General features: G+C 36.1%; 1 protein-coding gene across 8 annotated transcripts in view; it reads right to left on the bottom strand.

The window, feature by feature from the left end:
- DENND4A (DENN domain containing 4A) overlaps positions 1-20,184 on the bottom strand; it is a 132,849-nt gene that overhangs the window by 78,610 nt on the left and 34,055 nt on the right. For 7 of the 8 annotated variants that reach the window (XM_033439879.2, XM_033439881.2, XM_049705875.1 and 4 more), the window contains exons 3-4: positions 17,670-18,002; positions 12,160-12,409 (exon numbers count right to left, since the gene is read on the bottom strand). In XM_033439879.2, coding sequence (XP_033295770.1) covers positions 12,160-12,409; positions 17,670-17,980 — 561 coding nt within the window. In that variant the 5' untranslated portion in view covers positions 17,981-18,002. Of the gene's footprint in view, positions 1-1,315; positions 2,602-12,159; positions 12,410-17,669; positions 18,003-20,184 lie in introns of those variants that run through there. The other variant, XM_049705876.1, reaches the window with a different exon arrangement.

Genomic DNA, 20,184 nt, shown 5'->3' with positions numbered 1-20,184 from the left:
TCATTTGTATCTAGGTATTTTTTGATTTCCTCTTTGATTTCTTCAGTGATCTCTTGGTTATTAACTAGTGTATTGTTCAGCCTCCATGCATCTGTATTTTTTACAGATTTTTTCCTGTAATTGATATCTAGTCTCATAGTGATGTGGTCGGAAAAGATGCTTGATACGATTTCAATTTTCTTAAATTTACCAAGGCTTGATTTGTGACCCAAGATATGATCTATCCTGGAGAATGTTCCATGAGCACTTGAGAAGAAAGTGTATTCTGTTGTTTCTGGATGGACTGTCCTATAAATATCAATTAAGTCCATCTTGTTTAATGTATCATTTAAAGCTTGTGTTTCCTTATTTATTTTCATTTTGGATGATCTGTCCACTGGTGAAAGTGGGGTGTTAAAGTCCCCTACTATGAATGTGTTACTGTCGATTTCCCCTTTTATGGCTGTTAGTATTTGCCTTATGTATTGAGGTGCTCCTACGTTGGGTACATAAATATTTACAATTGTTATATCTTCTTCTTGGAATGATACGTTGATCATTATGTAGTGTCCTTTTTTTTTTCTTTTGTTTTTGTTTTTATTTGCGGTATGTGGGCCTCTCACTGTTGTGGCCTCTCCTGTTGCGGAGCACAGGCTCCAGACACGCAGGCTCAGCGGCCATGGCTCACGGGCCCAGCCACTCCGCGGCATGTGGGATCTTTCCGGACCGGGGCACGAACCCGTATCCCCTGCATCGGCAGGCGGACTCTCAACCACTGCGCCACCAGGGAAGCCTTGTAGTATCCTTCTTTGTCTCTTGTGATAGTCTTTGTTTTAAAGCCTATTTTGTCTGATATGAGAATTGCTAATCAAGTCCAGGAAGCACAGAGAGTCCCATACAGGATAAATCCAAGGAGAGACACACCAAGACATATATTAATCAAACTATCAAAAATTAAACACAAAGAAAAAATATTAAAAGCAGCAAGGGAAAAACAACAAATAACATACAAGGGAATCCCCATAGGGTTAACAGCTGATCTTTCAGGAGAAACTCTGCAAGCCAGAAGGGAGTGGCAGGACATATTTAAAGTGATGAAGGGGGAAAACCTACAACCAAGATTACTCTACCCAGCAAGGATCTCATTCAGATTTGACAGAGAAACTAAAACCTTTACAGACAAGCAAAAACTAAGAGAATTCAGCACCACCAAACCAGCTTTACAACAAATGCTAAAGGAAATTCTCTAGGCAGCAAACACAAGAGAAGGAAAATACCTACAAAAACCCAAAACAATTAAGAAAATGATAATAGGAACATACATATCAATACTTACCTTAAATGTAAATGGATTAAATGCTCCAACCAAAGGACATAGACTGGCTGAATGGATACAAAAACAAGACCCGTATATATGCTGTCTACAAGAGACCCACTTCAGACCTAGGGACACATACAGACTGAAAGTGAGGGGATGGAAAAAGATATTCCATGCTATAAGCTTTTATTTATTTATTTATTTATTTTTTGCGGTACGTGGGCTTCTCACTCTTGTGGCCTCACCTGTTGCGGAGCACAGGCTCCGAATGCTCAGGCTCAGCGACCATGGCTCACGGGCCTAGCCGCTCCGCGGCACGTGGGATCTTCCCAGACCGGGGCACGAACCCGTGTACCCTGCATCAGCAGGCGGACTCTCAACCACTGCGCCAACAGGGAAGCCCGCCAGAAGATTTTAATGGGAGGTGGAGAAGTGGGGGAAACATTTTTTGAGGCCAAAGCTGTAAACCTCGTAAAAAAATCATGTATGAACTTGAGGAAAGACTCCTCATGCATTTCCTCATGTCCATTAGACTGTTTTTTGGGTTTTGGTTTTTTGGGTTTTTTTCCTCCTGGTTTTGAAAACTAGTAGATGCTTTCAATCAAGCCACCTAATCTCCCCAAATCAAAAATAAGCTATAATAACTATACCCTTGAGTATTATCCACACATCAATAATTTAAATCTAACCTTTGTCTGATTCTCTATATACACATTTGGCAGATATGAAAACAAGTTTCCTGCATTGCATGTCTATTTTAGTTTTTCTGAACGAGTTAGAAGTCATTGTACGTCTCCTACAGAGATCTAAATTTGCTCTGACTACCTTATAGTCAATGGAAACAAAGATTGTTAAAAGATATAAACCACAACCCATTGCTTAAAATAAGACCCTACCACTAAGATTAGGGAACTTTCTCTATATTCAGGACTGATACTAGATTTAAGAGTAAGAAAATAGGATGGCGGAGTAGAAGGACGTGCTCTCACTCCCTCTTACGAGAACACCAGAATCACAACTAGCTGCTGGACAGTCATCGAAAGGAAGACACTGGAACTCACCAAAAAAGATACACCACATCCAAAGACAAAGGAGAAGCCACAATGAGACGGCAGGAGGGGCGCAATCACAGTAAAATCAAATCCCATAACTGCTGGGTGGGTGACTCACAGACTGGAGAACACTTATACCACAGAAGTCAACCCACTGGAGTGAAGGTTCTGAGACCCACATCAGGCTTCCCAACCTGGCGGTCTGGCAACGGAAGGAGGAATTCCTACAGAATCAGACTTTGAAGTCTAGTGGGAATTGACTGCAGGACTTCGAAAGGACTGGGGGAAACAGAGACTCCACTCTTGGAGGGCACACACAAAGTAGTGTGCACATTGGGACACAGGGGAAGGAGCAGTGGCCCTATAGGAGACTGAACCAGACCTACCTGCTAGTGTTGGAGCCTCTCCTGCAGAGGCGGGAGGTGGCTGTGGCTCACCATGGGGACAAGGACACTGGCAGCAGAAGTTCTGGGAAGTACTCCTTGGTGTGAGCCCTCCCAGAGTCTGTCATTAGCCCCACCAAAGACCCCAGGTAGGCTCCACTGTTCGGTTGCCTCAGGCAAAACAACCAACAGGGAGGGAACCCAGCCCCGCCCATCAACAGTCAAGCAGATTAAAGTTTTACTGAGCTCTGCCCACCAGAGCAACAGTCAGCTCTACCCACCACCAGCCCCTCCCATCAGGAAACTTACACAAGCCTCTTAGATAGCCTCATCCACCAGAGGGCACACAGCAGAAGCAAGAAGGACTACAATCCTGCAGCCTGTGGAACAAAAACCACATTCACAGAAAGATAGACAAGATGAAAAGACAGAGGGCTATGTACCAGATGAAGGAACAAGATAAAACGCCAGAAAAACAACTAAATGAGGTGGAGATAGGCAACCTTCCAGAAAAAGAATTCAGAATAATGATAGTGAAGATGATACAGGACCTCGGAAAAAGAAGATGCAAGAAATGTTTAACGAAGACCTAGAAGAATTAAAGAACAAACAGAGATGAACAATACAAAACTGAAATGAAAACTACACTAGAAGGAATCAATAGCAGAATAACTGAGGCAGAAGAACGGATAAGTGACCTGGAAGACAGAATGGTGGAATTCACTGCTGCCAAACAGAATAAAGAAAAAGAATGAAAAGAAATGAAGACAGCCTAAGAGACCTCTGGGACAACATTAAGCGTAACAACATTCGCATTATAGGGGTTCCAGAAGGAGAAGAGAGGGAGAAAGGACCAGAGAAAATATTTGAAGAGATTATAGTCGAAAACTTCCCTAACATGGGAAAGGAAATAGCCACCCAAGTCCAGGAAGCTCGGAGAGTCCCATACAGGATAAACCCAAGGAGAAACACACTGAGACACATAGTACTCAAATTGGCAAAAATTAAAGACAAAGAAAAATTACTGAAAGCAGCAAAGGAAAAACGACAAATAACATACAAAGGAACTCCCATAAGGTAAACAGCTGGTTTCTCAGCAGAAACTCTACAAGCCAGAAGGAAGTGGCAATGATATACTTAAAGTGATGAAAGGGAAGAAGCTACAACCAAGATTACTCTACCCAGCAAGGATCTCAATTAGATTCGATGGAGAAACCCTAATCAAAAGCTTTACAGACAAGCAAAAGCTAAGAGAATTCAGCACCACCAAACCAGCTCTACAACAAATGCTAAAGGAACTTCTCTAAGTGGGAAACACAAGAGAAGAAAAGGACCTACAAAAACAAACCCAAAACAATTAAGAAAATGGTCATAGGAACATACATATCGATAATTACCTTAAACGTGAATGGATTAAATGCTCCAACCAAAAGACACAGGCTTGCTGAATGGATACAAAAATAAGACCCATATATATGCTGTCTACAAGAGACCCACTTCAGCCCTAGGGACACATAAACTGAAAGTGAGGGGATGAAAAAATATATTCCATGTAAATGGAAATCAAAAGAAAGCTGGAGTAGCTATACTCATATCAGATAAAATAGACTTTAAAATAAAGAATGTTACAAGAGACAAGGAAGGACACTACATAATGATCAAGGGATCAATCCAAGAAGAAGATGTAACAATTATAAATATATATGCACACAACATAGGAGCACCTCAATACATAAGGCAACTGCTAACAGGTATAAAGAGGAAATCAACAGTAACACAATAATAGTGGGGGCTTTAACACCTCACTTACACCAATGGACAGATTATCCAAAATGAAAATAAACAAGGAAACATAAGCTTTAAATGGCACAATAGACCAGACAGATTTAATTGATATTTATTGGACATTCCATCCCAAAACACCAGACTACACTTGCTTCTCAAGTGCACACGGAACATTCTCCAGGATAGATCACATCTTGGGTCACAAATCAAGCCTCAGTAAATTTAAGAAAATTGAAATCATATCAAGCATCTTTTCTGACCACAACGGTATGAGATTAGAAATGAATTACAGGGAAAAAAACTTAAAAAACACAAACACATGCAGGCTAAACAATACGTTACTAAATAACCAAGAGATCACTGAAGAAATCAAAGAGGAAATCAAAAAATACCTAGAGACAAATGATAATGAAAACATGATGATCCAAAACCTATGGGATGCAGCAAAAGCAGTTCTAAGAGGGAAGTTTATACCTATACAAGCTTACCTCAAGAAACAAGAAAAATCTCAAATAAACAATCTAACCTTACACCTAAAGGAACCAGAGAAAGAAGAACAAAGAAAACTCAAAGTTAGCAGAAGGAAAAAAATCATAAAGATCAGAGCAGAAATAAATGAAATAGAAACAAAGAAAACAGTAGCAAAGATCAATAAAACTAAAAGCTGGTTCTTTGAGAAGATAAACAAAATTGATAAACCATTAGCCAGACTCATCAAGAAAAAGAGGGAGAGGACTCAAATCAATAAAATTAGAAATGAAAAAGGAGAAGTTACAACAGACACCACAGAAATACTAAGCATCCTAAGGGACTACTACAAGCAACTCTATGCCAATAATATGCACAACCTGGAAGAAATGGACAAATTCTTAGAAAGGTATAACCTTCCACGACTGAACCAGGAAGAAATAGAGAATACGAACAGACCAATTACAAGTAATGAAATTGAAACTGTATTAAAAATCTTCCAACAAACAAAAGTCCAGGACCAGATGGCTTCAAAGGTGAACTCTATGAAACATTAACATAAGAGCTAACACGCATCCTTCTCAAACTCTTCCAAAAAATTACAGAGGGAGGAACACTCCCAAACTCACTCTATGAGGCCACCATCCCCCTGATACCAAAACCAGACAAAGATACTACAAAAACAGAAAATTACAGAAAAATATCACTGATGAATATAGATGCAAAAATCCTCAACAAAATACTAGCAAACAGAATCCAACAACACATTAAAAGGATCATACACCATGATCAAGTGGGATTTATCCCAGGGATGCAAGTATTCTTCAATATACGGAAATCAATCAATGTGATACACCATATTAACAGATTGAATAAAAACCATATGATCATCTCAATAGATGCAGGAAAAACTTTTGACAAAATTCAACACCCATTTATGAAAAGAACTCTCGAGAAAGTGGGCACAGAGGGAAACTACCTCAACATAATAAAGACCATATATGACAAACCCACAGCAAACATCATTCTCAATGGTGAAAAACTGAAAGCATTTCCACTAAGATCAGTAACAAGACAAGGAGGTCCACTCTCACCACTATTATTCAACATAGTTTTGGAAGTCCTAGCCATGGCAATCAGAGAAGAAAAAGAAATAAAAGGAATACAAATTGGAAAAGAAGAAGTAAAACTGTCACTGTTTGCAGATGACATGATACTATACATAGAGAAGCCTAAAAATGCCACCAGAAAACTACTAGAGCTAATCAATGAATTTGGTAAAGTTGCAGAATACAAAATTAATGCACAGAAATCTCTTGCATTCCTATACACTAATGTTGAAAAATCTGAAAGAGAAATTAAGGAAACACTCCCATTTACCATTGCAACAAAAAGAATAAAATACCTAGGAATAAACCTACCTAAGGAGACAAAAGACCTGTATGCATAAAATTATAAGACACTGATGAAAGGAATTAAAGATGATACCAACAGATGGAGAGATATACCATGTTCTTGGATTGGAAGAATCAATATTGTGAAAATGACTCTACTACCCAAAGCAAGCTACAGATTCAATGCAATCCCTATCAAATTACCAATGGCATTTTTTAGAGAACTAGAACAAAAAATCTTAAAATTTGTATGGAGACACAAAAGACCCCGAATAGCCAAGGCAGTTGTGAGAAAGAAAAACAGAGCTGGAGGAATCAGACTCCCTGACTTCAGATTATACTACAAAGCTACAGTAATCAAGACAATATGGTACTGGCACAAAAACAGAAACATAGATCAATGGAACAAGATAGAAAGCCCAGAGATAAACCCACGCACCTATGGTCAACTAATCTATGACAAAGGAGGCAAGAATATACAATGGAGAAAAGACAGTCTCTTCAGTAAGTGGTGTTGGGAAAACTGGACAGGTACATTTAAAAGAATGAAATTAGAACACTCCCTAATACCATACACAAAAATAAACTCAAAATGGATTAGAGACCTAAATGTAAGACAGGACACTATAAAACTCTTAGAGGAAAACATAGAACACTCTTTGACATAAATCACAGCAAGATCTTTTTTGATCCACCTCCTAGAGTAATGGAAATAAAAACAAAAATAAACAAATGGGACCTAATGAAACTTAAAAGCTTTTGCACAGCAAAGGAAAGCATAAACAAGATGAAAAGACAACCCTCAGAATGGCAGAAAATATTTGCAAATGAATCAACGGACAAAGGATTAATCTGCAAAATATATAACCAGGTCATGCAACTCAATATTAAAGCAAGAAACAACCCAATCCAAAAATGGGCAGAAGACTAAACAGACATTTCTCCAAAGAAGACATACAGATGGCCAAGAAGCACATCAAAAGCTGCTCAACATCACTAATTATTAGAGAAATGCAAATCAAAACTACAATGAGGTATCACCTCACACCAGTTAGAATGGGCATCATCAGAAAATCTACAAACAACAAATGCTGGAGAGGGTGTGGAGAAAAGGGAACCCTTGCACTGTTGGTGGGAATGTAAAATGATACAGCCACTATGGAGAACAGTATGGAGGTTCCCTAAAAAACTAAAAATAGAATTACCATATGATCCAGCCATCCCCCTACTGGGCATATACCCAGAGAAAACCATAATTCAAAAAGACACTGCACTGCAACGTTCATTGCAGTACTATTTACAATAGCCGGGTCATGGAAGCAACCTAAATGCCCATCAACAGACAAATGGATAAAGAAGATGTGGTATATATATACAATGGAATATTACTCGGCCATAAAAAGGAAAGAAATTGGGTCATTTGTTAAGACGTGGATGGATCTAGAGACTGTCATACAAAGTGAAGTAAGTCAGAAAGAGAAAAACAAATATCGTATATTAACGCATGTATGTGGAACCTAGAAAACTGGTACAGATGAACCGGTTTGTAGGCCAGAAGTTGAGACACAGATGTAGAGAACAAACGTATGGACACCAAGGGGGGAAAGACGCAGCGGGGTGGGGATGGTGATGTGCTGAATTGGGCGATTGGGATTGACATGTATACACTGATGTGTATAAAATTGATGACTAATAGGAGCTTGCTGTATAAAAAAATAAAATAAAATTCAAAAATTAAGAAAAAAAAGAGTTAAGAAAATAAACATTTAAGAGGTTTTTATTCCTATAATGTTTCTTAACAGAACTGAGACGACCTTAAACACTGGGCAAAAATAAAATAAAACAACTCTTCCTTGCTGTATGTCAATTATATCTCAAAACTGAAAAAAAAGAAAATCTCATCCTCAGTCGTTAAATGCACATAAAAGGGACTGAATAAGCAGAGTTAACTAAGGAATAATTAATAACAGCTAACGTTTACATAGCACTTACTAGGTACTATCCTAAGTTCTTTACAGATATGAAACATTTAATCTTCACAAAAAACCTGTGAAATAAAATACTACTTTATCCTTGTTTCATGCATGAGGAAACTGAGGCACAAAGAGTTAAAGAACTTGTCCAAGACATGCATCTGGAATGCAAATCCAGCAGGTTAGCTGGAGTCCATTCTGTTCACACTATGTTACACTGCCTCTTTATTCTTTCAGCAGAGAATTAATGCTCTCTGACAACACTGGGAACAATACTTTAGAGTAAGGAAAAATAGGAACTCATGTGTGGTTTTGGTTTCAGTGCAACAAGTCTACCTTGAACACTTTGATTAATTAATAAGACCTAGAAATGGTTCTAATGACATTGGCGATTTCCTTTGAACACAAAACTAACAAATCTATAAAATAAAGGAAAATTCACCAATGGGAAAAGGGCAAGTATCTGTGAGCCTGAACAGTCTTGCTAAAACACCAAACCAAATCTTGAAACAAGGTTAAGCTGGACATCAGATTATGGAAGAGTTCAAAAACCCTTCTTGCCATCACTATCAATACCACATGAGGCCTGTAAAACTTTCTTGCTACCATGATCTTCTTCCTCCACCATAATCTCTCCACTGTCACATGTAATCATCAAATCAAAATGCAAGGATAGCATGAAAGAATAGGGTATTTTGTATATGAATGGCTGTTGACAAGTAGGGGTCACATAGCTGCAAATAACTCTTTTAGGATACAAATGAGATACCGTCAGCATCCATTTTTCGAATTACCTATTTAAACATTTTAAACGAATACTGCTACTACCTTAAAACTGCAGATTTTTCTAAAAGAAAATTTGGAATTGAAAGGTATTTACAGATAATAAACTATCACATATATAGTGTTTTCTTATATGTTCTGGAACATGATTCTAAATTCATTTAACCATCACAATTACTTATAAGGTAGATGCTACTATCACTCTCATTTTACAATTGTGAAACTGAGGCACAGAGAAGTTATGTTACTTTCTCAAGGTCACAAAGCCAATAAGTGTCAGAGATAGGATTCATATCCAGACACTCCAGCTCCAGAGTCTGTGCTTTGAACCACTTGGCTATACTGATCTTAACCACTACACAATACAGATCTATTTTACTATCTTATTGAGGGGGTTAAAAACATTTTCAGACTCCTAAAATTTGTGTTGTATCCAGTCACATATCAATACACTCCATTTCTTTTTCTTGTAGCTTTACCTAAAGCTTCAGTATTTCTCTTCTTGCTAGCTTAAAAGAAGAGAGCACATAAGAGCTCAATAAATGTAAATTATTTTAGGAAGTATGTAGTTCTAACTATGGTCATAACAGCTTTGCTTGTAATATAAAAAACTTAGAATCTAAATGTCTTACAATAGAAGATGGAATAAATTGTGGCACATCCACTTAATGTAGTAATATTTAGCCATTCAAAGCTGTTGTATATGAAAAGATGTTAAACCTCCACAATAATCAAAGAAATGCAAATTAAAATTAGAATGATTTCTTCTTATTAGATAGTCAATAATTAAAAAGGGATTGATAACAACCAGTGTTGGTGAGGTACAGGACCTGGGAAAGGGCATTCTTATACAGTACGGTTGCTGGGAATATAAACTGTCACAACTTTTTCAGAGCAATCTGTCAACACTTCTCAAAATGTACACCATACCCATCAATTCTAGTTACAATTATTTACGCTTCCAGAAACACTCCAATAAATATACAAAGAAAAAGGCACAAAATTGATCAAAGCAGCATTATGAGTAATGGGAAAAACTGGAAATAACTTGTATTCATCATTCTTCATTTGTATTTTCTGGAATACTATACAATCATTGAAAGAATTAAGTAGAGAGTTATATTAACTGATAAAGATGGATAGTTAAAAAAAAGCTTATATCAGAATATATTGAAATTTCCAATTTTTGAAAAATAAAGGATGAATTTATCCATATTACATATACTCCACATATGTGCACACAAAAGGGTCTGGAAGGATACAAGCCAAATTGTTAATTGTTAATCCCGGCAAAGGATCACAAAAGATGGAAGCAGGAACAAGAACTTTCGCTCTTTACTTCCTAGATGTATGATTTGCTCCCCTCCCCCTCTCAATTTTTTTTTGACTACATATTTCTTTTTAAAATTTAAAACAGCAATTAAAAAAAAAAGATAATTACAATTACAGATCATGCATGGCCTTAAGGCTACTGGAAGGACTCTGGCTTTTACTAAGAGTGAGATGGGAAGACATTAAGGGTTGTAAACCAAAGAGAGATATGATCTAATTTGTTTTGCTATGTGAAGAATAGGTTGTAGGAAGAAGTAGAAGCAGTGATCAGCTAAACCAGGGGTCTGGCAAACTACGGCTTGTGTTTGACCCAAGGCCTGTTTGTACAACTGAGCTAAGACTGGTAAAAAGGTTGTTTTTAAAACAAAGGATGAATTTGCGACAGAGCCTGTATATGACCTGCAAAAGCTAACTTATCATTTAGCCCTTTATTCAAAAGTTTGCCTAACTCCTGAATTAGGAGACCACTGCAATAATCCAGTTAAGAGATGATTATGGCTTGGATCAGGGCTGCAGCACGTGGAGAAGCTGAGAAGTGTTCAAGTTCAAAATATGTTTTGAAATGAAAGTCAACAGAATTTACAGAAGAAGTGAATGAGAGGTAGAAGATAAAGGTTAAGGATTACTCCAAGGATTTTTAGTCTGAGTAACTAAAGAGTGGAATTTCCTTTTACTAGAGGAGGAAAATTATGGGGATAAGTAGATTTGGAGAGGGACACTAGGAGTTCAGTTTTGGACATGTTAAATTTGAGATAACCTATTTGATAAGATATCCAAGAAGAGATAATGAATTAGAAAGATGGGGGGGGGGACACAGAAATTTAGAAGTCATCCACACATAGCCTGTATTTAAATGATTAAATCATCAATGAAGTGAGTTTAGATTTAAAGATAAATGGTCTGAGGACTGAACCCTGGGGCACTCTGTTGTGTTGCAGTTAGGGAATTGGGAAGAAATTAGCAAAGGCAGAAGGGGAATAACTGGTGAGGTAGGAGGAAAAAAGCCAGAGAGCACAGAGGATAGAGACTGAATCTTCTCTTCCTGTCACTGTTTCAAGAAGGGAGAAGTGATCATCTATGTCTAAATGTACTAAAAAATTAAGATGAAGAGTTGATCACTGGATTCAACAAGTGCAATCTTGGTGGAATGATGGAGACAAAAGCCTAACTGGAAAGAGTCAAAGTGAGGAAGGAGACAGAATACAGTCAACTCTTGAGATGTTTTATGATAAAGAACAATCAAATGGGGGAACAGATGGAGTGGGATATAAAGATCAAGAAGCTTTGTAAAGATGGGAGGTATTGTAACATGCTTTTGCATGCTGGAGGAAATAACCCACTAGAGAATGAAAAACTGATGATTCAAAAAAAAGTAGGGAGGATTGCTGAATCTATGTCTCAAATAGGTGAGTATACAGGATCTAGTGCACAAGTGGAGGGGTTACCCTTGGTGAGTGCATCACTTTTGCAGTAAGGGGGAAAAATTATTTAATTACAAAAAAAAAGAAAGCTTTTTGCACAGCTCTTTTTGAAAGTACAACTAAATTACTTTCCTAAAAATAAAATATCTGACATCTTTAAAAAATCTATTTTTTAATTCAGTAATTGTGCTAGGCTGTTTCCCAAAGATTTATTTTAAATTATGCTCTTTTCATCCATGGCTAATTTTATCAGTGCAAAAGAGTCACTTACCATACTGTTATTGAGATTCTTGTCAACTTTGCAGAATGTGTGTGGTGGACTTTCTCCTTTACTGGGTATAATAATACATATGTCTGTAACAGCCAACGTATTCTGAGTCATGTTTTCAGAGGCTCTTCGGTAAGTGATATAAATTCTTTGTGATGAGGTACTGCCGCTAATATTTGCAGGGCGTCCGTAAGGAGTACTCTGGATAACTTCACACCCCTGTTTCAATCTTTCTTTCCAGTCATATAAAACCCTAAAAAATAAATAAAATAAATTAGTACACAATTACAAAGCACCTGCAAATATGAAAGGTAATATTGTCAGGAATCATAAACTGATCCTTAAATGTAGCAGATATTCCAATTGTACTGCAAGTTTGAATGCACCATCCCATATAAAATTAAAGAATAACTGGGAACTTCTCTTGTGGCACAGTGGTTAAGACTCCGTGCCCCCAATTCAGGGGACCCCGGGTTCAATCCCTGGTCTGGGAACTAGATCCAACATGCATGCCGCAACTAAGAGTTTGCATGCCACAACTACAGAGCCAGCGAGCTGCAACTAAAGGAGTCCTCAAGCTGCAACTAAGGAGCCCAAGTGCCGCAGCTAAGGAGCCTGCCTGCCACAACTAAGACCCAGCGCAACCAAATAAATAAATAAATATTTTTAAAAATAAAATAAAATTAAATTAAAAATTAAAAAGTAACTGTTTTCCCTACCAAAAATTAATAATGTAAGGAAAATTTATATTAACCTCTGTTTATTGACATAAACCACAGAATAGCAATTTTGTGCAAAGGTACTTATTTTAGCATTCCATTTAAGAGATAGATAGCTAGATAGACAGATGGACAGATAGGTGTATGTATGTACGTATGTCTCTAAAACCAAGCATCATCTTTAGAAAAAGCAACCTTGTATTTTGACCAAAGTTAAAATTTTACAAAAGGCTCCTTGCCATACAGTAGAGAACTTGCTTGCACACTTTTACCTCCAATACTTCCTTCAGCTTTAAGAGAGAGTTTTAAGGCTTTCAAAAGAGTAAATGACCTTAAGTCTATCTTTCATCAAAAGTACAAGTGAAGGTTTCCCCCTTCTCCTTTATGGTAAAATCATACGTTCTTAATAAAGGACAGGCCAGGCACCCATTCCTTAAGTTTTCTAAATACTATTACTTAAAGTACTCTGGAAAACAAAGAAAACATCATGCTTGAATAATATTAGTTTATTCCCTCACAGAATTCACTAATTTGTACTTTAATGCTAAGTCTTCGGCATTAGCAAAAAAAATTAAAGCCCTATTATATTAAATGTTTCTTTATTTGTTATAAAAATTATTATAGAAGGTAATGTCCCCAACATCAATCAGTATTCCCTTTTATAAAATCCCATTATACAAATAAAATTTAGTGTAAAAAATTGGTCAAATTATTTCTTTCTAATATAATTTTTAATTTCCCTTTTGTCTCAGCTGTCAGCAAACTTAAAAATTTTTTTCTTTAAACATTCTATTTTGAAAGTTTAGAGTGAAATTTGATGCTTAATCATAGCAGCTATGTATATCCCAATGTTAGCCTAATTGCTTACTCCTCCTCCTCTTGATCTTGCTTTTCTGTCTTGTTTTTTCTTAATCCTAAAAAATGGCATTGTCAAACTATTATATATAGAATGGATAAACAACAAGGTCCTACTGTATAGCACAGGAAACTATATTCAATATTGAGGTAAACTATAATGGAAAAGAATATAAAAAATATATATATATGTATAACTAATCACCTTGCTGTAAAGCAGAAATTAACACAACATTGTAAATCAACTATACTTCAATTTTAAAAAATAAATAAGTAAAAAAAATTTTAAAGGCATTATAACAGAGAAGTTAGACATATCTGAATTCGAACCCCTACCACCTGGTACCAGCTGTATTATCTTAGGCAGTTACTTAACTTCTCTGATCCTTATACTATTCAACTATAAAATTTAAAAATCTAACTCATAGGATCTTGGCAGAATTAGATGAGAGTACAAGTAGCGTCTCCCAAATAATGTCTGGCGTACAGATGTTCAATTGAAAACAAGAAAAGAAAAATACAACACACAGAACAACAAACCACTATTTACTACCTCAAATTCTTAAAAGATATGGAATATAAGTACATTTTATATATAAGCTACCTATTTTCTTTAATCAGATATTGTGCTGTTGCATATATTACTTGTATCACTATTTTTGATTTTTATATTGTTGGGTAACTTTTCTTATCTATTTAAACTATAAGCTTAGTTTAAAGGCAATAATGATGTTATATCCTCCACAATGACAAATATATGAAAATAGCCATAAGAGTGGTTAATTTATTCATTCCAGTCCAAGTCCTTTCCTGTTGGAGAATCCTTCCTATGCCTGGAAAATTCCTCATCTCTAATTTAGGCAGCTCCAACACCTTGTCTAACAAGAATCTGCAACATTCCCTTCATTTTATTTGCAAACTAGAATTCTGACAGTGATCACTGATCATAGGAACAACTTAACGTAATCTTTTAAAAATAAGATCTAATAGCTGGCTTATTTTCCCAAATATGTAAACTTCATATGAAGCAATATTATGCCTGTTCTGAAACCCACTTAAAGTTACTGTAATTAATTCATGAATTAACACAATGAAGACTGCGTTTAATATAACTTTTATCAAACATTAAGTAATAGAATTTTAAAAGTAGAAGAATGTTCAGGAGCTCTTCCAATTCATCCTATCTCCCCTTAGGTATGAGTAAACATGGCTATTCACTTTCAGACTTAATATATTGGGAGATGGAACTTTTATAGCCCTTCTACTGATGTTAGTAGGGACATTGCTATCGTCCTTATTTTTAACCAGAATATTTTAAGTTAAGCCTATCCCCTTTTGCAACAGAGCCATGGAAACAAGGAAGTTAATCTTCATTCCCTATAAACCCTTCATCTATCGTGAAGACATTATTAGAGCTACTCTTAGCCTACCTTTGGCCTTTTTCTTTCAGTTTTTCAGGGAGAATCTTCTACATAAATAAATACATATGTATATATATTTTTACATTTATATATTCCTCTTTTACATATATATTCCTCTTTTTTTAAAAAAACCCAATCGTTGCAGAAATTGACAAGGTGATCCTAAAATTCATAGGAAAATTCAAGGGACCCAGAATAACCAAAACAATTTTGAAAAAGAACAAACTTGGAAGACTCACACTTCCTAATGTAAAAACTTACTACAAAGCCACAGTAACTAAAACTGTGTAGTACTGGATAGGAGAGACATACAGACAAATGGAATAGAATTGAGAGTCCAGAAATAAAGCCATACATTTATCACCAATTTTTGAAAATGGGAAAAGAATATTCTCATCAACAGACGGTGCTGGAAGTGGATATCCATATGCCAAAGAGTAAGGTTGGACTCTTTCCTCAACATATACAAAAATTAACTCAAAATGGATCAAAGATCTAAATGTAAAGGCTGAAACTATAAAACTCTTAGACAAAAACTTAAATGTAAATCTTCGTAACTCTGGATTAGTTAAAGCCTTCTTAGATACAACACCAAAACACAAGCAACAAAAGAAAAAAATACATAAATCAGATTTCATCAAAATAAAAACTTTTCAGCTCCAAAGGATACCATAAAGAAAGTGAAAAGACAACCCACAGAATAAGAAAAAATATTTGTAAACCATTTATATGATAAGGAACTTACATGTAGAATATATAAAGAACTCCCAAAGCTGAACAATAAAAAGACAACCCAATTTAAAAATGGGTAAAGGATTCTGAATAGACATTTCTCCAAAGATATACAGATGGCTAATAAGCACGTGAAAAGATGCTCAACATCATTAGCCATCAGGTGAATGCAAATCAAAACTACAGTTAGATACCATCTCATACCCACTAGGAGAGCTATAATCAAAATGATAATATAAAATGTTGGCTAGGACTGGCAGAAATCAGAACCTTCATACACTGCTGATGGGAATGCAGAGTGGTACGGCTACTTTGGAAGACACACTGGCAGTTCCTCAAAAGGTTAAACACAGAATTACCATATGACCCAGCAATTCCACTCCTAAGTACATATACAAGAGAAATGAAAACATGTCTGTATGAAAACTTGTACATTAACATTTCCAGTAGCATTACTCACAAAAGCCAAAAAGTAGAAACAACTCACATGTCCATCATCTGATGAATGGATAAATAAATTGTGGTAGACCCATAAGATGGAGTATCATTCAGCCATATAAAGGAATAAAGTACAGACACATACTACAACATGGATAAACCTTGAAAACATTATGCTAAGTGAAAGAAGCCAGCCACAAGGTAACCATATACAGTATGATTCTACTGATATAAAATGTCCAGAATTAGGCACATCCACAGAGACAGAAAGTAGACTGGTGATTGTCTACAGCTGAGGGAGTTAGGGAGAATTAGACAGAAACTATAATGAATACAGGATTGTTTATTTTGGGGGCATGATAAAATGTTATAAAATTTATTGTGGTGATGGTTTCACAACTCTATAAATATACTAAAAACAACTGAATTGTATAATTTAAATGGGTGAGTTGGATGGTATGAATTATAACTCAGTAAAGCTATTATATGAAAAGGGAGCCCCAAGTTCAACACAATATCCTAAATAAGGCACTAATTTACCCAAGATCCTTGTTTGATGCATACAGACTTAAGCACCCAACTATAATGATCATTATAACCGATCCTTAAAAGCCACCTTTTTCTCATACTTTAAAAATAATAAAAAATGTTATGAGCAGGATAATACATTAATTTCTGATATTTTCCTACAAATGTTTTTCAAATTATCTCCCCTTTTTTTTTTTTTTTTTGCGGTACGCGGGCCTCTCACTGTTGTGGCCTCTCCCGTTGCAGAGCACAGGCTCCGGACGCGCAGGCTCAGCGGCCATGGCTCCCGGGCCCAGCCGCTCCACGGCATGTGGGATCTTCCCGGACCGGGGCACGAACCCGTGCCCCCTGCATGGGCAGGCGGACTCTCAACCACTACACCACCAGGAAAGCCCTTTTTTTTTTTAAGATTTTTTTGATGTGGACCATTTTTAAAGTCTTTATTGAATTTGTTACAATATTGCTTCTGTTTTATATTTTGTTTTTTTGGCCGCGAGGCATGTGGGATCTTGGCTCCCTGACCAGGGATCGAACCCGCACCCCCTGCATTAGAAGGCAAAGTCTTAACCACTGGACCGCCAGGGAAGTCCATCTCCTATCTTTAATAGAAAGAAACTCAGACAAAAATGCTAGAACCTGTAGAATGAAGAGACACTGAAAAGATATAAGGAACACAGGAAGAGAATACAGGATTCTGGATATAAACGTGACTATTTTTCTAAAGCAGCCATGTCTCTATTAATAAACAAATTGAACAGTTAACTTCAAAATCTATAAGGTGTATTATTTGGATCAATAATTCTTTTAAAAAATTACTTACCCCAGATCTGTAAGTGGAGGCTTATCTCTTCCTCTTCTATAGCAAAGGAAAATCTGCGGCCCCACAAGACTTCCATTATTGAGATCAGCTGACAGTCCAGTTGGGGTAACATCAATACACGTGTAATCCCATGGCACTTCCTCCCCAAGAGATTTAATAATAACTGAAACATCTGTGATAGGTTCTTTTGGTTTAGCTACTTTATGACAAGCATCATTGAAGTGAATTTCTTCTTCAAGAGGCTTTGAAACATCAGTTAATCCTGCTACAACAAAGTAGTCAGCAACACGAGGCCCCTTATCTTCAATCATCTTCCATTACAGAAAGTTACATCTGAAAGAAAAGTAAAAGATAGTATTCTCCTGTAATAAGTCAAATAAATATTCTCCTATAATAAGTCAAATAAACGTAAGTGGTTTGTGTACAAATAAGAACAAAAAAAAAAAGTAACACTACCTCCCTGATTAAACACACTAGTATTACACATTTCATTTTCATATGTTAAAAGTATGCTTTTTTAAAAAAACAGGACTATACTTAGCATTATTTTTTTATTATAAAATTAATGCATAAATTTCCATTTTTGGCAATATGGAAGCCTAGATTACCTAAGTAGACAACAAAAAAACACACATTCTTTTAAATGCATAGACTAACTTGTAAAAATGTAAGGGGAAATTCCCAGGGCCCCAAAACAGTGAGGAAACCACAATGCCAGAATGCAGTGTATAAGCTCACACTGGGTGGGAGAATTTGGCTGATCTCCTCAGTAATCAAGGGGCGTGTATTTTTAAAAGGTATTACAGGGAAAGGAGACAACGCTTTGGGACCACGTAAGATAGGGGATTAGAACTGAGACATCTGTATAAAACCAAGAGCCTCAAAGAACTACATCCCCAGTTAAGGAGTGGATTTTAAAAATCCATCCACTGGTACAGGGAGATAATAAAGTTTGCCTCAATCTGAGCCCTACTTTGGGGGGAGTAAAAAGTCTCTTCTGAGAATGTATAACAATAGGCCTACTCACACTTGGATCTGAGGTTTGATCTTAAGCCATCTGCATGGTCCCAGGATGCTCCAAACTGAGATATTAATGATAACTGTGTTCCCAGGCTAGTGATAGCCCTGGGGAAGCAAATGCAAAAGTTCTAGAGGGTACCCTCAACACAGGTTTTCCACAGATAAAGCCCTGTTGAAGATGACCTCCTATTCTAAAATTATAAAACACAAAAAGAAAAATCTACCCTGAATGAGTTTCAAAAGATACAAAAAACAGAAGTTTTGTATCTTACAAAACTTTTATTTCAAAACAAATAATAAAAGTAGGGCAACGATTATAACGGTAATGCATGCTTATAACAAATACAAAGAAAAAATACACAAAGTGGAATTCATCGTGTATTTGCAAACACTTTAATAGCAAAATCTCCTTCAGTTGTCTAGTATCACTTAAACCTTATTTGTTTCTTGAACTAGGAGAAGACATTCCCACCCCCAGCTCCTGCCACAGTACTGTCATTACTTATATAAGAATTATAGGAAAAAAAGTTTAACCTAAAACAGAAATTTCCAAACATGTGTCTCATGTTAGACTTAGTTCCAAAAAATTCAAAGAAAGGATTTTATGGACAAATATTGTACTGTATATTTATAATATATATTAAAAAAATTAAAGCCTTGGAAATCTTTTGATAAAGGTACCTGATTAACTTCCCTTAATCCAGGATTTCCCCAGTCTATTTGAACAACAAACCCTATTTTCCCACTTAAAAACTAGAAAAAGCCCTCAGAACATGCTTTATAAAATGCTATTTAAAGTAAACAGCCTTCTTTTGTAGACTATAAAATACCTGGAGGCAAAGAAATTCTTATGTAATATACTTGTTTATAATATAATTATCACCACTTTCATCATAATCCCAAAATTCATTTAATTTTCTATATGGCTAATGTCATGAGTTTTCAGAATTCATGCCACATTTTTTAGAATTTGTATCCATTGCTTAAATATACTCTACATTCTCACTCTTTGCTTAGAAAACACACCTAAAAAAGGATCGAATGTTCCTACTTGTTTTATTTAGGTATATATGGCTCCTATGTAGCAATTCCCTTACACATAAGATTTCTGCACAAAATGAACGGCTTAAACTTTTCAGAAATCCCTACTGTCCCAGACTGACAGTAAAGGAAAGTAATAAACCTGTTCTCCTGGAAAACTGTTAAACACTGATAGTCACTCTCAGCTGACGGTCTATTACAGGTGTTTTACAAAAAAACAGCTGACCATCTATCCATTCTTTTAAAGTAGGAAAACAAAGCACTTCTGTATTTAACTTATTTTCTTCATTAAATAGTGTTTGAAAATAACTCTTCAATGGCTGCACAGTATTTTAACGGACATAACATTATTGACCTACTTCCTTATTGTTGATCATTTATTACACCTACTTATCTTGCTAATAGTTTTTAAATGCTAAGATGAATAACCTTGAACATAAACCTCTGGTTACAA

Source organism: Orcinus orca, chromosome 2 (assembly GCF_937001465.1).
Source record: "Orcinus orca chromosome 2, mOrcOrc1.1, whole genome shotgun sequence".
Lineage (NCBI taxonomy): Eukaryota > Metazoa > Chordata > Mammalia > Artiodactyla > Delphinidae > Orcinus > Orcinus orca.
The sequence above is the reverse complement of the archived record's forward strand: the minus strand, read 5'-3'. Positions and strand labels throughout refer to the sequence as shown.